This window comes from Vespula pensylvanica, chromosome 1 (assembly GCF_014466175.1).
Source record: "Vespula pensylvanica isolate Volc-1 chromosome 1, ASM1446617v1, whole genome shotgun sequence".
Lineage (NCBI taxonomy): Eukaryota > Metazoa > Arthropoda > Insecta > Hymenoptera > Vespidae > Vespula > Vespula pensylvanica.
The window spans coordinates 4,971,259-4,984,193 of NC_057685.1; the positions used below are offsets into that span (position 1 = coordinate 4,971,259).

At 32.3% G+C, this 12,935-nt stretch overlaps 1 protein-coding gene across 1 annotated transcript in view; it reads left to right on the top strand.

The window, feature by feature from the left end:
• The window catches only part of LOC122632685 (protein phosphatase 1E), a gene marked incomplete at its 3' end in the record, with an annotated part of 53,460 nt that overhangs the window by 7,134 nt on the left and 33,391 nt on the right, over window positions 1-12,935 (top strand). Inside the window, exon 7 of the mRNA XM_043819811.1 lies at window positions 242-406. Within this exon, the coding sequence (XP_043675746.1) occupies window positions 242-406 (165 nt within the window). The remainder of the gene's footprint in view (window positions 1-241; window positions 407-12,935) is intronic.

The following is a 12,935-nucleotide window of genomic DNA, read 5'->3' on the forward strand; positions in this document are numbered from 1 at the left end:
ATATACATATCTACTTTATACTATATAGCGGTACGTTTTCAGAGGTTGCTATGGATTATTGTAAATGATCAAGTGTTATCTTAGTTTATCAATAACGATCAATGATATTTCAATCATTTAATACATGATAAAAGTTATCGATTCTAATAATGAAATATATACGTGTATTATATAGAAGGTCCTCCAACGAAAGATACTTTTCACTGATTCAAAAATATATTTATTATCTTTTTCTTTTCAGGAGATGTACAGTACAAACCCTATGTAACTAGTACTCCGGATACACGTTGCATTTCTTTAGACGGTACCGAGGATTTTCTTATAATTGCTACCGATGGAGTCTGGGACTTTGTCAACACGTACGACGCTGCTATGATCGTTTACGTCGCGATACGAGAATATCCTGGTGGGTAATAAGTTTTTTTTTCTTTTTCAAAAGATTAAAAAAGAAAAAGAATAAGTTATTCTTTTGATGATTTTCCTGAAATCAAGTCTAGATGAACTAGACTTCTTAGATAGACTTAAACATACAAACTATGATAAATTTCAAGATCAAGGCATACATACGTAAGCTATTCATTTGTAGTATCTATTAACTCTCCAAAACAAGAAGTAGAAAAAATTGATAAAGTTAGATACGTTATTTATTGCTAATCTGCCATAAAAAGAATTGTTTATCATTTAACGGTGTTAATTCATTTGAAGAAATTTATTTTAAATGTAAAAAGTTAACCGAGAAGATGAAACCAAACGTTTTCTTGCACTCGAGATTTAAAAAACAAAAAAAAAAAAATATTCTCAAACTTGGAATTAATCGCTTTGGCCTTTGAACGGCATGTATGTGTTGCGTGTGTGTTTCGCAGAAAAGCTAAGGTTTTATTCTTAACAGTACTATTGTTTTAGAAATTTGTTCGTTTCCATAACGGAAGATTTATATTTTCGCGCTTTTCTAAATCGCTTGCCAACAAACTGTGTCCAGTCGTTCTCTTCGCGGCGATGTCATGCTCTGTTTCGTTTGACGTTAGGAGCGGAATAGGAAGACATTAAATACACACACACACATATATATATAATGCTTCTTAAAGTAAAAATATTTCTTTCATAAAGCGATTTGCATCAACGAATAGATCTTATTTTGATATGTGTCGTTAATCCTTTCAATAATCGTAGCCTTCTCTATCATTATCCTTCGTTGATTCGTACATACACATATATATAAGCGATCGTAATTGGGAACGTGTCCAATTGGAACGTTTGCCGATCGGACAAATTACTCGCTTTTCCCATTGTTCGCGAGGCACCAGGACCAGGCTTCGATCTTCGGAGGATGACGTCAATGACCATCCTACTCCAACTGAGTTTAATTACACGAACGTATTCTCTAAAGGATATAAATAGGCAATTATCGTTTATGGTATGGGTACGACCAATATATTTCTTTTTTTTCATTTCATATTTTTCTTCGATTTAATTTCATGATTATTTTTAATACAACAAATTCAGCAAAAATTTGGAAATAAACGAGACAGGCGTGATCTAGAAAATAAATAATTTATTTAATCAATCATACTGTGTTATTCCTAATCGTTCGTGTATTTTTAATATGAATCTTTAATACGGGAAGCGGATATACGAATGATCAAGAAATTTATTTACCCGATCAATCTTACAGTGATTTATCTAATAATTTGTATATTCTTTTTATATGGATAATGAATGTATGAATGATCAAGGATATAAGTTATTTACTCGATCAATTTTACAGTTCTAATAATTCTTAATACTATATTTCAAAAAGATTAAAAAAAGAAGAATAAGAAGAAGGAAATTAACACAGCAGTGATTGAGAAAATAAATAATTTACTCTATCATTATGATCTTACAATAATATTTCTAGATATATTTTCAATCGAATATTTAATATACGATATTCCATGAGGATCGACGAATGAACTTACATAGAACAAATATGATCGAGAAAAAATGCATCTAAATATTACAAACGATAAAACATTCCCGGGTGTGTGCCCGAGTATCATTTGCAACAGATTTAGATTCTAAGTTGTTTGAATCTAAATAGAATTAATAATCGTCGGATTACTCCATAACGATTTGTTGTTATAAAATTGATTTATAATGATTGTATCGATCACGTTTGAAGCGGTTAACGAAGTTTTCGATTTAACATAATATTAGCATTAGTTTTCGATTCTATTGATAAATATCGGCGTTGAAAATCGATTGCGATTCGTAAGCAAGCAAATGCGTATGTTCAATCTACCTTCGCTCGTTCACGTTATGATCAAGGAACGAAATAAAATTGAAAGCCAGCGAGCGATCGTCCGTGAGCAAGGGAATGTGCAAAAGAGAGAGAAAGAGAGAGAAAGAGAGAGATAGTCAGATAGAGAGAGACGAGAATGTCTGAGCCGGCATGGCCGTCGAGTGCATCCTAGCAGGAAGAACACGGCGGAGTATATAAAGCCCTCTTTTGAGAATAGTAGTAGACCCTCCCCATGTGCAGGGAATTCATTAAACATTTTCATTTTCGCGCTTTCGAGTCCAAACAACGATCTCGCAGGATCTCTTTCTTACTCTCTCTCTCTCTCTCTCTCTCTCTCTCTCTCTCTCTCTCTCTCTCTCTCTCTCTCTCTCTCTCTCTCTCTCTCTCTCTCTCTCTTTCTCTTACTCAGTTTTTTCTCTCAGTAGTCTTCCTCGCGACTCTTAATGATCATAATTTTCTTTTTTTGTTTTTATTTTCCGACGAGAACACAAAAATATATTTTTACTCATTAGCGACAATTATCAATGCGATTCTATTCACTCAAAATGCGCTTCTATTTTTTATTTGATTAATATTTTTTTTATTAATTAATTGTTAGTATTTAGTAAAATTAATGGTAGGTATATAGGAATATTTTGATCGGTATAAATAATTGAGGCTTGCGTCACTTATACATTATATAGTTGTTGTACTTTAAATTCAACCTTTGCAAATCAAATTTATCCTTTCAACGTTATTGGTGGCTTTCTTTTTTTTTTTTTTTTTATGATTGATAATTTAGTGTATAAGGGATAGTATCGATAAATTTAGATTAGATTTGTTCAGCATCAAGAATACAGTTTTGTACAGCAGAATTTGAATTTCAATATTTTTCAAATATATATTAATAACAATATTATTAGACTTTAACAATGTATTGCAATACTATAAATATAATCATATTTAAAAAAATAACTGAATTTGATGTTTGATTCGTTGCAGTAGGGCATATAATCACAACAATGGTAAATCTATGTGAAGTGATTGAAATAAATTTTTAGATGAGTATTTTTTTGTATAATTATATTTTTACATACATGCAATTGTGAATTGTGATGAATTAATCATTATTAAATAATTAATATGTATTACATCGTTCTATTATAAAATAACAACAAATTTACATTTGATTATATTCTTTATCATTAAAATTTCTGATAAAAGAAGAAACTTTTTAAGAAAAATATGATTTATCGAAAGTTCAATCTATTTTTTCAAAACGATAAATTTGATTCGCAAAGAAGTGAATTTGATTTTTTGAGAGATTAAATTAGAAGTCTAAAACTTATATTACATAATATTATTTTATTAGAAACACTGATCATTTATTACAAATACTGATCGGGTAAATAGCATTTACTTACAAATATTTTTATTTAACATAATTTATCATTGTCCGTGGAATTATACGAACGCGACGTTACGTTTCTAATTATTACGAAAATACAAGTATAACAAATATAATTTAAAGAATGGATATATGAAATATGAAAACAATATATATATATATATATATATATATATATATATATATAGAGAGAGAGAGAGAGAGAGAGAGATAGAGAAAGAAAGAAAAAGAAAGAGAAAAACAAATTGTAAATTCGTTTTTGTTTCGAATCTCTGTTATTATCCTTTGACTCTACCAAAGCGATAAGGGTCGACTTATCAACAACAGTACCAGAGTACCAACAAAAGAACTCTCTCATTCTCTCTCTCCTTCTCTCTCTCTCTGTTTCTGTGTTGCTTTCGTCCTCCTCCGGCTTGAGAGTTCGACCGAAGGTCTCGCCGAGCATTCGTCCGTTCGTCAGCCGTCTGCGAAGTCGTCTGACAGAAGCCACATCGCCGTTTCTCACCTTACCAGTCGCTCGCATTTCATCGATCGCTAAGGATCGATCCTTTGGCTTATATACACATATATCGACGCGTTTTCTTTTTTTTCTTCTTCTTAAATTTTATCGACGTAGTTTGTTTCTTTTTCTTTCTCTCTTTTTGTTGTTGTTGTTGTTTTTTTTTTTTTTTTTTTTTTTTTTTTTTTTTTTTTTACATATCTCGTCCCTTTCACTATCTCTTTTTCTCACTCTTCCTATTTCTATTTCGTGAAAATATAACGCTGTATCGAAGTTTTCATTTTTATTTATATTTTATTATTTATTTATTTATTACATTTACGTATCTGTTGTATCATTGTAACGTGAGTTTTTCATTTTGAAAGATTTTAAAATGGAAGCCAAGGGATCGAGATCGTTCGTTTTTATTTATACGATATAATATATATATATATACATATATCATATATTTGTATATTTATATATGTATATAGATTTTCTCTCTCTTTCTCTCTCTCTCTCTCTCTCTCTCTCTCTCTCTCTCTCTCTCTCCCTCCCTCCCTCTCTTTCTTAGACATTTTCGTATATACATTTATCTCACTTTGTAGAATTGTCAGTTGTATTGCTCGATAGAGAGAAGGTGCTTCGAGAGAGACCGGGTAATTCATAGTGATTGAGAGTGCATCGAAAGGAAAGGAGAGGGGGATATTTTATACGTCTTTTCTTTTCGATCCGATTTTTTGGTGAGTAATAATTTCAAAAGTTAACTTCTTTTTCTTGTTTCTTTTTTTTTTTATCTACTGAGTCATCGATAACGAAAAAATCAATAATCGATTATAACACAATTAAATTTCCGTTTTTTATTGAATAATTTTATTGCGTCGAAGGATTTCCTTCTGACGTCACATATCCTCCTTTCATCAAAGGCAAATAATTTCGTCCGAGATTTCGACATTTCCGCCGATTTAATCGCTTTAATTACTTGAACGCGTGCTTCCCTCGCGTATGTCTTATGGGACACTGATTTAACCCCATAACTTTGAAATTCGTTCGGTGAGTTTACGTTAGAATTCGATTTAATTGCGTCGTTTAATACGCTCATCCAAATTTGCTATCGTTTTGTTTTGTAGAACGTGATAATCAATATACAAATTCGATTTAAATAACCATGAGATAACATTATTGCGAAATTATTGCGAAATCAACATTAAGAATATACGTACTTATATACTTATATACTTATACAATATAAGAATATACATACGTTAAAAATTTTTCATTCCAAATTAAAAATGTTCATTCCAAAAGAACGAATTTGATATTATTTACAAATCAGAGTAAAGTCACTCGATAATTTTGAAGTTTATTTTAATTTACTAAGGTCAATGTTCGTTCGGTAATAATTAATACCATAGGTTCGTGCTTAAGTTAACGTTTCCGTGAGATTAGTATTCGATGATCGCTTACAAGTGCATGCAATTATATGTATGTATGTACGAATCAATGTAACATACATGGAATAACGATAAGGTTTATTTTTGTACTTAATGTACACACGTGTGTGTGTGTGTGTGTGTGTGTGCGTGCGTGCGTGCGTGCGTATACGCATATACATATACTTGTATTTCGGTGATATCGTAAGCTCATCAATGATAAGCGTGCCAAATCGTTTCTCCAAGTCGTCCAAAGACCGACAAGGAGAAAAGGAGAAAAGGAGAAAAGGAAGAACTGTGTATTGAGAAGGAGAGGGAGAAGCAGAAGGAGAAACTGAAGGTTGATCGTCGTGCGAAACGAATTTTCTCACCGCGAGAATGTTGCTCCGCTCATTGAAAGGAGCCCGGAAATCTCTTTCTCCGCAAACGAAACTCTGGTACAGTCATTTGTGAAAATATTCTTCTTAGAAGACTGTAATTATTATGATCACACTAGTAAATCTTTTAAAGAATATATTAGTTCTAAAGAAAAAAAGTTTTGTTTGTTTTCTAAGTAAAATAATACACGTAATTTACATCTATTTTAATTACATCTATTTGTATATACAAATATATCGTAATATATCATAATATATTATAAAAATTATTTGATATGGTTTTTTTATAACGATTTACCATTGTATAATGATATTTTATATAATGGTAAATTTAATATATCGTAAAAGTTATTTGATTTTTATTATATATTATTTTTGAAGTAATTATACAACGAAGATTATCGTGATCAGTACGTCGACAAATCTTTCGAGGAATATAGCGGATTAAAAATAAAAGTTTATTTGTTTTTTTAACCTATAAATGAAATAAAATAAAAAATATATATTTGTGTATGTTGATTGTTAAATCATTAATATTATTTTGTTAACAATGTAGTTGATATTGATATCAACAATTTCTTCTTATCTTAATGGAAGGTAACAATTTATATGTTTTTTATGAAACATTTTGGTAGATCTAGTATACCATAAAAATTATTTTATCTTTTAATGATCTTAGAAATAATGACAATGAAGATTATCGTAATCAACTGTTTACTATAGAATAGAACAAAACTTTTTATTGGATCTAATATAATATCATAAAAATTGATTCTTGATTGTAAAGATAATTACAACAAAGATATAAATAAAATTTCTTAGACAAGATGGAGAGAGAGAGAGAGAGAGAGAGAAAGAGAATGTGTAAGAAATAGATATTGTATTTATGTATTCTTTCGTACGCTCATTCGTACATACGTTAATACGTAAGTACATCGCTTCACAATAGATTCTTATACGTTGGGAGGGTGATTTGTCTATAGGTAATACAAAAGTCGTGGATTTCCGCCGGATATCCGTGATTGTCCAGTAGCACGAAGAAAATTTTTTCTTTTTCTTTTTCTTTCTTTTTATTTATTTTTTTTTTTTTTTTGTAAAAATTATTCTTTCCATCGAGTGTTTCAGAAATATTACATCCAACTATTAGCATATATTATATATGTTGAATATTAATATATTTATACTATATATAATTGTTATAATATAATGTACTAATAAATTAAATTAATATCGATATACTTTAGTATACTAATATACTATACACACGCACATGGAGTATACTTATATATAATATTAGTATACTACATAATAGTATATCATTATATAGTACAAAACATAACATTAGTATAAATATACTAAATATAGTATAATAACAATAAGTAGACTAATAGTTGTGTTAACTTGTATTACAATATAATTATATTAAAGTAATATTACAAATTTGACATTTACAATAATATTTTAATATTTAGATATTAGACAAAAAATTAAGTTATAAAATATTATTTGCATGAGTCATTATGCAAATAACGATTTATCTTTATCGATCTTCGAAATATTAAGTTAAACTCTCACAAAATACAGTGCAATGTATTCGAAATTTCACGAAGAAAATGGAGAAATCGTAAATTATTTCTCGTCGTTTGACGATTAAGTCGTTCTGAATTCTGAGAAGGACGGTAGCGACACGCGACGAGGAGTAAAGAGATGGGGGCTCATGGCAACAACGCAACGGAGCAACGTTAAAATATCGCAATAAAGTATTAAACAAAGGAATCCGGGAGGAGCTGAAGCAAGACCGCGGTTACTGAAGCGAAACGCCTCGAGTGTTTCTTCGTCTTGAAAGGACTCGGCAGGTCGGGGGCCTCCATTCACAATGGGTCTCTCTCTCTCTCTCTTTCTCTCTCAAGAAGTCCTTTCGTTGGGTTTAACCTTCTATCGGTTCTTCCGAAACACCCCTTTTCTCTTGTTCGTACAAACTTGATCAGTTTCTTTCACGTAGAACTCCTCTAAATCCTGCTTCTTAAAATAATTAGAAACTTCTTTCAGTAGAAGTAAACCGTTTCAATATTTCCTCGTTCGATTAGTTTAAATATTTAAAAGAAGGAACAAAAATAAGAGAAAGGAAAAGCCCGGAAGTTTGTTGATACGTATAATGTATCGAAGAAGATTGAATGCTTGAGAATTAGATCGTCAGTTTGTTCGAACGATTTTATGGATCAAGTTTATCTAGTCAATTTAAGGAAAGAAAAAGAGAGAGAAGAAAAAAGAGGAAAAAGAGAAGATATAAAATGCACACCATTAGCGACGGAAGCGAGTATCGCCGAGGAGCAATCGCATTAAGTCGCTCTTTGAAGAGAAGCTTCTAAGAGCCAGGAAGCCGAAGGTCGACGTCCGTGTCGCATTATCCTCGGTAGGACGCTTAATAACATTTTTCATGTCCTTCCAACGTGGCCGCGGAGAAGAAAAAGAAATAAAAAAAGAAAAGGAAGAAAAAGATGGTAGGAGAAGAGTTGATAGAGAAAGATAGAAGAAGAAGAAGAAGAAGAAGAAGAAGAAGAAGAGCTCTCAACTTCCATCATTAATACCATCAAAACCATAGGATTTAACGATTTAGTTCAACTTCCTATGGTTGATAAGCCAAGTGCAACGTGTCAAAAATTAGAACGCGACGAGTTTCGTGGTTTACGCAAAAGAGTTTCGATTCGATATGTTGCTACGCTTGACGGCCATTTTTATTTTTTGTCTTTCTTCCTCTTTTTCTTTCCGTCTTTTTTTCTTTTTTTTTTCTTTTTAATCGTCGCCATTACGAATCGGGTTTGCCAGAGCGCGAGGTCATCTTTAGCAGCAGCGAATGTCGTCTTGGTACTTCGGAGGAGGAATGAAAGATTAACGTGAATCAAAGTAGTAACGAGAACATCGTTGATATTTTAATCTTCTTAACTTAGCATAACTCATGAGAGTTCTTGTGAGAAAAAACAGATCGCTCGTGCAAAAAAGAGAAATGGACATACGTATACATTCGCACAGAACACGCACGCGCACGCACACATACACACAAAGACGATCTTTACTTTGTATGAATCTCTGTTCGCGTTGTATGTGGAGAACCATGAGAATCACTGTTGGATGTACGTCTGCTGCCATCTCTTCCAGCGACGGACCCATAGACTGGAGTGTAACTTAACCGCAAACTCGGTGAATCACCCGAAGGACGGTCTCTCTTTCTCTCTCTCTCTCTCTCTCTCTCTCCCCCTTTCTCCAGGATCCTCTTCGAGAACTTCAGAATATCTCGTCTTAATACTTACTCGAGGAGTCGCAATAAACTCTTGGATCTCTGAGACTATCGATCCTCTCTTTAGACTACTCATCTTTGTCTTTTTTTTCTTAATGAGTTTAAAAAGAAACAGTTAAAGAAGAAAGTAAGAAAAGGGGAGAGAGAGAGAGAGAGAGAGAGAGAGAGAGAGAGAGAGAGAGAGAGAGATAAGGAAAAACAAGGAAAGGATCCTAGCGATCCTGATTGGAACTGTCTCGCAGTCTTGCCAAGTCGATTAGAGTCACTCTAAGGAACGAAACAAGTATTCTTATCGAGATACACGATGTACGTATGTATAAATGATTTTTCATTGTTATCTTTTCCTTCTTATCTTTTCGAAGGATGGATCACAAGTTGGAGATACCGTACAAGTGTGTAGAGAAAACTCGTTGCTAGTAACAACAGTTAAGAGATAGATGCAAGAAAAATGATACTTTTCAACTAAACCTATGTTGAGAACGTACAAGTTTTTATTCGTGTGTTAGTGTGTTAGCGCGCGTGTGTATGTATATTCACGTGTGTTTCGATACATCTTCAAAAGCTCTTTCCAGACGATTTATTGTATTCATTATCATGGAAAGTCCATTTTGTCCATATCCCATCTACACCCACGTAGGCTTGCGTCTACTGACTCTAGGTAGTTAACCTTAGATCCTTTATATTTTATATATATATATATATATACATATATATATATATATAGTGTACGTGTGCATGTGTGTGTCCGTGCGCGTTGTATAATGTGTCCGTGCACATGTATAAAATCAAGACGATGGATAATAGTGTGGGTGTAGTGGTCAGAATATGAAGTTTATTAAGCATTCAACTCATAATGGGTTTAATGAATCGGACGATCTCTTGTACGTGTATATATATGCTTGTGTCTGCTGTCTATCCGTGTGTGTATGTATGTATGTATATATATATGTGTATATACATATAGAAATAGAGGGAGAAAAAGAGAGAATTTGCAAACAGGTATGGACGTCAGTCGTCGTGCTTCACCGGCAAAATCGCCCGAAGGAGTATCTCTTAAGAAAAAGAAACAGAATTCGTAAAGAAATAGAAAAGATGAGCTTGTATTCTGCAATATGTCGGTGTAATTGTAGTGGAACATGTTTCTTTTTTCTTTTTCCTTTTTTTTCTTCCTCCAAGCGAGTATAATCGCTTAACGATCTTTCCTGTGCTCGCAATTAATTGTCCATTACACTTATTATTATTATTGTTGTTGTTGTTACCATTATTGTTATTATTTCTTTCTCTTTGAATACAAATAGTCGAAAATGTTGAATCCTGTAATATAAATGAATCTATTCAAATTTCGAGCCGTATGGTCTATTAGATTTTACACACACACACGGACGTACTTTATATATCAAATTAATATATAGGTGATTTTAAAAATCGATTACGAGATCGAATATTCTTTTTTGAGATCTTTTAAGCTACTTTTCTTAGGCTGTAAAAAAGATTTCTAGACTTATAGTTTTACACTATATTACAATATATATATATACACACACACTATATGCATACACATATATACTATACACATATAATCCCCATGCATTACTCACACATACATGTGAGTGCGCTCGTACGTGTATATAATATATACACCTATACACTATACTCATATAACTATAAATTATATACATATAGTATGTCACAAGTGCGTTCTATTTTTTTTTTTTAATCTTTTCGTTTATTCTTCCAATCTTCGATGTACCGTAATCGTTATGCATTGTAACGCGCTCGTGAAAGAAACTCTCTGCAGCAATTTCGTTTCTTTTCTTTTTTTTTCTCACTTCCATACACCGTTATGCGGTTTTACCGTAAAAGTGTGCTATATTCGCGCGTACCGTCGCGCCATTCCAGCTTGCAATAATGTTTCTAATCCTTTCTTTTTTTTTTCTCTCTTTCTCTCTCTCCTTCTCTCTCCCTCTCTTTTTCTTTCTCTCTTGCTTTTTTTTTCATCACATACTCTCTTGGAATTAACGTGTGTTTCATTTTTGTTTTATTTTCTTTAATTATCAACGATGCGTTTATAATTATCGACGATACGCCGATAGCCAAGTCACGCAAACCGCCTTTTACTTGTTCATTTCATTTTAGAAGCGAATAAGCGAGTATGAAGATACTGATAATAAATTTGATATCGTTTATTAGAAAATCAACATACGTGTATATAAAGAATTTATTCGTTTAAAGAAAAACGCATTTTACAGAATTTAAGGATTATTAACGTTATCAATTATGCAATTAAAATTCTTGTCATATTTATTATTAATTAATATATCGTGAATTTTTTAGTTTGTAATTTTTTCTTTTTACTTTTTTTTTTTTTTTAAAGAATAGAGGACAAATTAAAATGAAACGTAGAAAGAGAGAAAGAAAGAAAGAGAGAAAGAGAAAGATAGAGAGATTGAAAAATTGAGAGAAAGAGACACAGAGACAAAGTCGATGTTTTAATCGAGGCTGAGAGTCCGAGATTACGGTGGAAAAGCGTTCTTGGAGATGCGTCTCCCTGTCTTTTTACGTTTATGACGCTAGCGAGTTCCAATTTTAGCGTACGTACGTACGAAGTAAAGCTCGCTAACGTTTCGAGCATTCGTATCTGACTCACTGTGACATTCCTCGCATCGCTTGCCGGATGAATTTCATTTTTGACCAGAAAATAAAGAAAAAAGACGAAGGAAAACGTTACTATAGAAAGAGAGAGAGAGAGAGAGAGAGAGAGAGAGAGAGAGAGAGAGAGAGAGAGAGAGAGAGAGAGAGAGAGAGAGAGAGAGGAGATAAACTTTGGGCTTTACTGTGAAACCAAGGAAGACGTCTCTTTCAAGTTCTCTTTTGGTTTTAGATAAGCCGTGAACTCGGAGGACATCCGTGAAATTAAAAGGAGTAAGATATACTCATTCGATCGAGGATCTTTGACTTCTTTTTTCTGTTTTTCTTTTTTTTTTTTATATATATATATTTTTTTTTCCCCGAAAAGATCCTCATACATGATCTCGCGTATATGAATTTAATAATTTTAATATTAGAAATATCGACCTATTTTAACAGCTGTCAATTTTCCTTTCAATTAATATTTATTCATTAATTGTTGTATTGGTAATATTAACTTCATTTAATTATATTACTTTTCGAAATTGATCTAAAGATAATTATGCGAATAGAGCTTGTCGATATGTTTAATATTTGTTTCCTACATCATAAATGTATATTAATTTTTTCCATCACGTTCAATTACAAGATAGCAGGTAAATGTAATGAGTGTTATTTTATAAAACGATGTCACTTCCTCCGGAACGCATTCAACGTAAATAGAAACTTTTATCTTGAATGATATATGTACATACATAAATTAATAACCATAGTATTAAACGTAATAGTTATCCTTTGTTAGAAGGGGAAGAATAGGGTGGTGAGGGGACGTATGTTACGTATGTTTAGTTAAGCGTTAGAAGTTTTGTCTTAAACTCGTCGTATCGACGTGTCTTCTCTTAGGAACTCCTCTCATACTCTTGTCCCTTTTGCATGGCCGAAAATACTACGAATACTGATCCTGCTGTTCGCTATAGTTATAGTCCCTGTTTGAACGATTTTAACAGCTGAAAAGCATTTCTCGCTGCGTGCGTGCTGTGCCGCGAAGATCTCTCA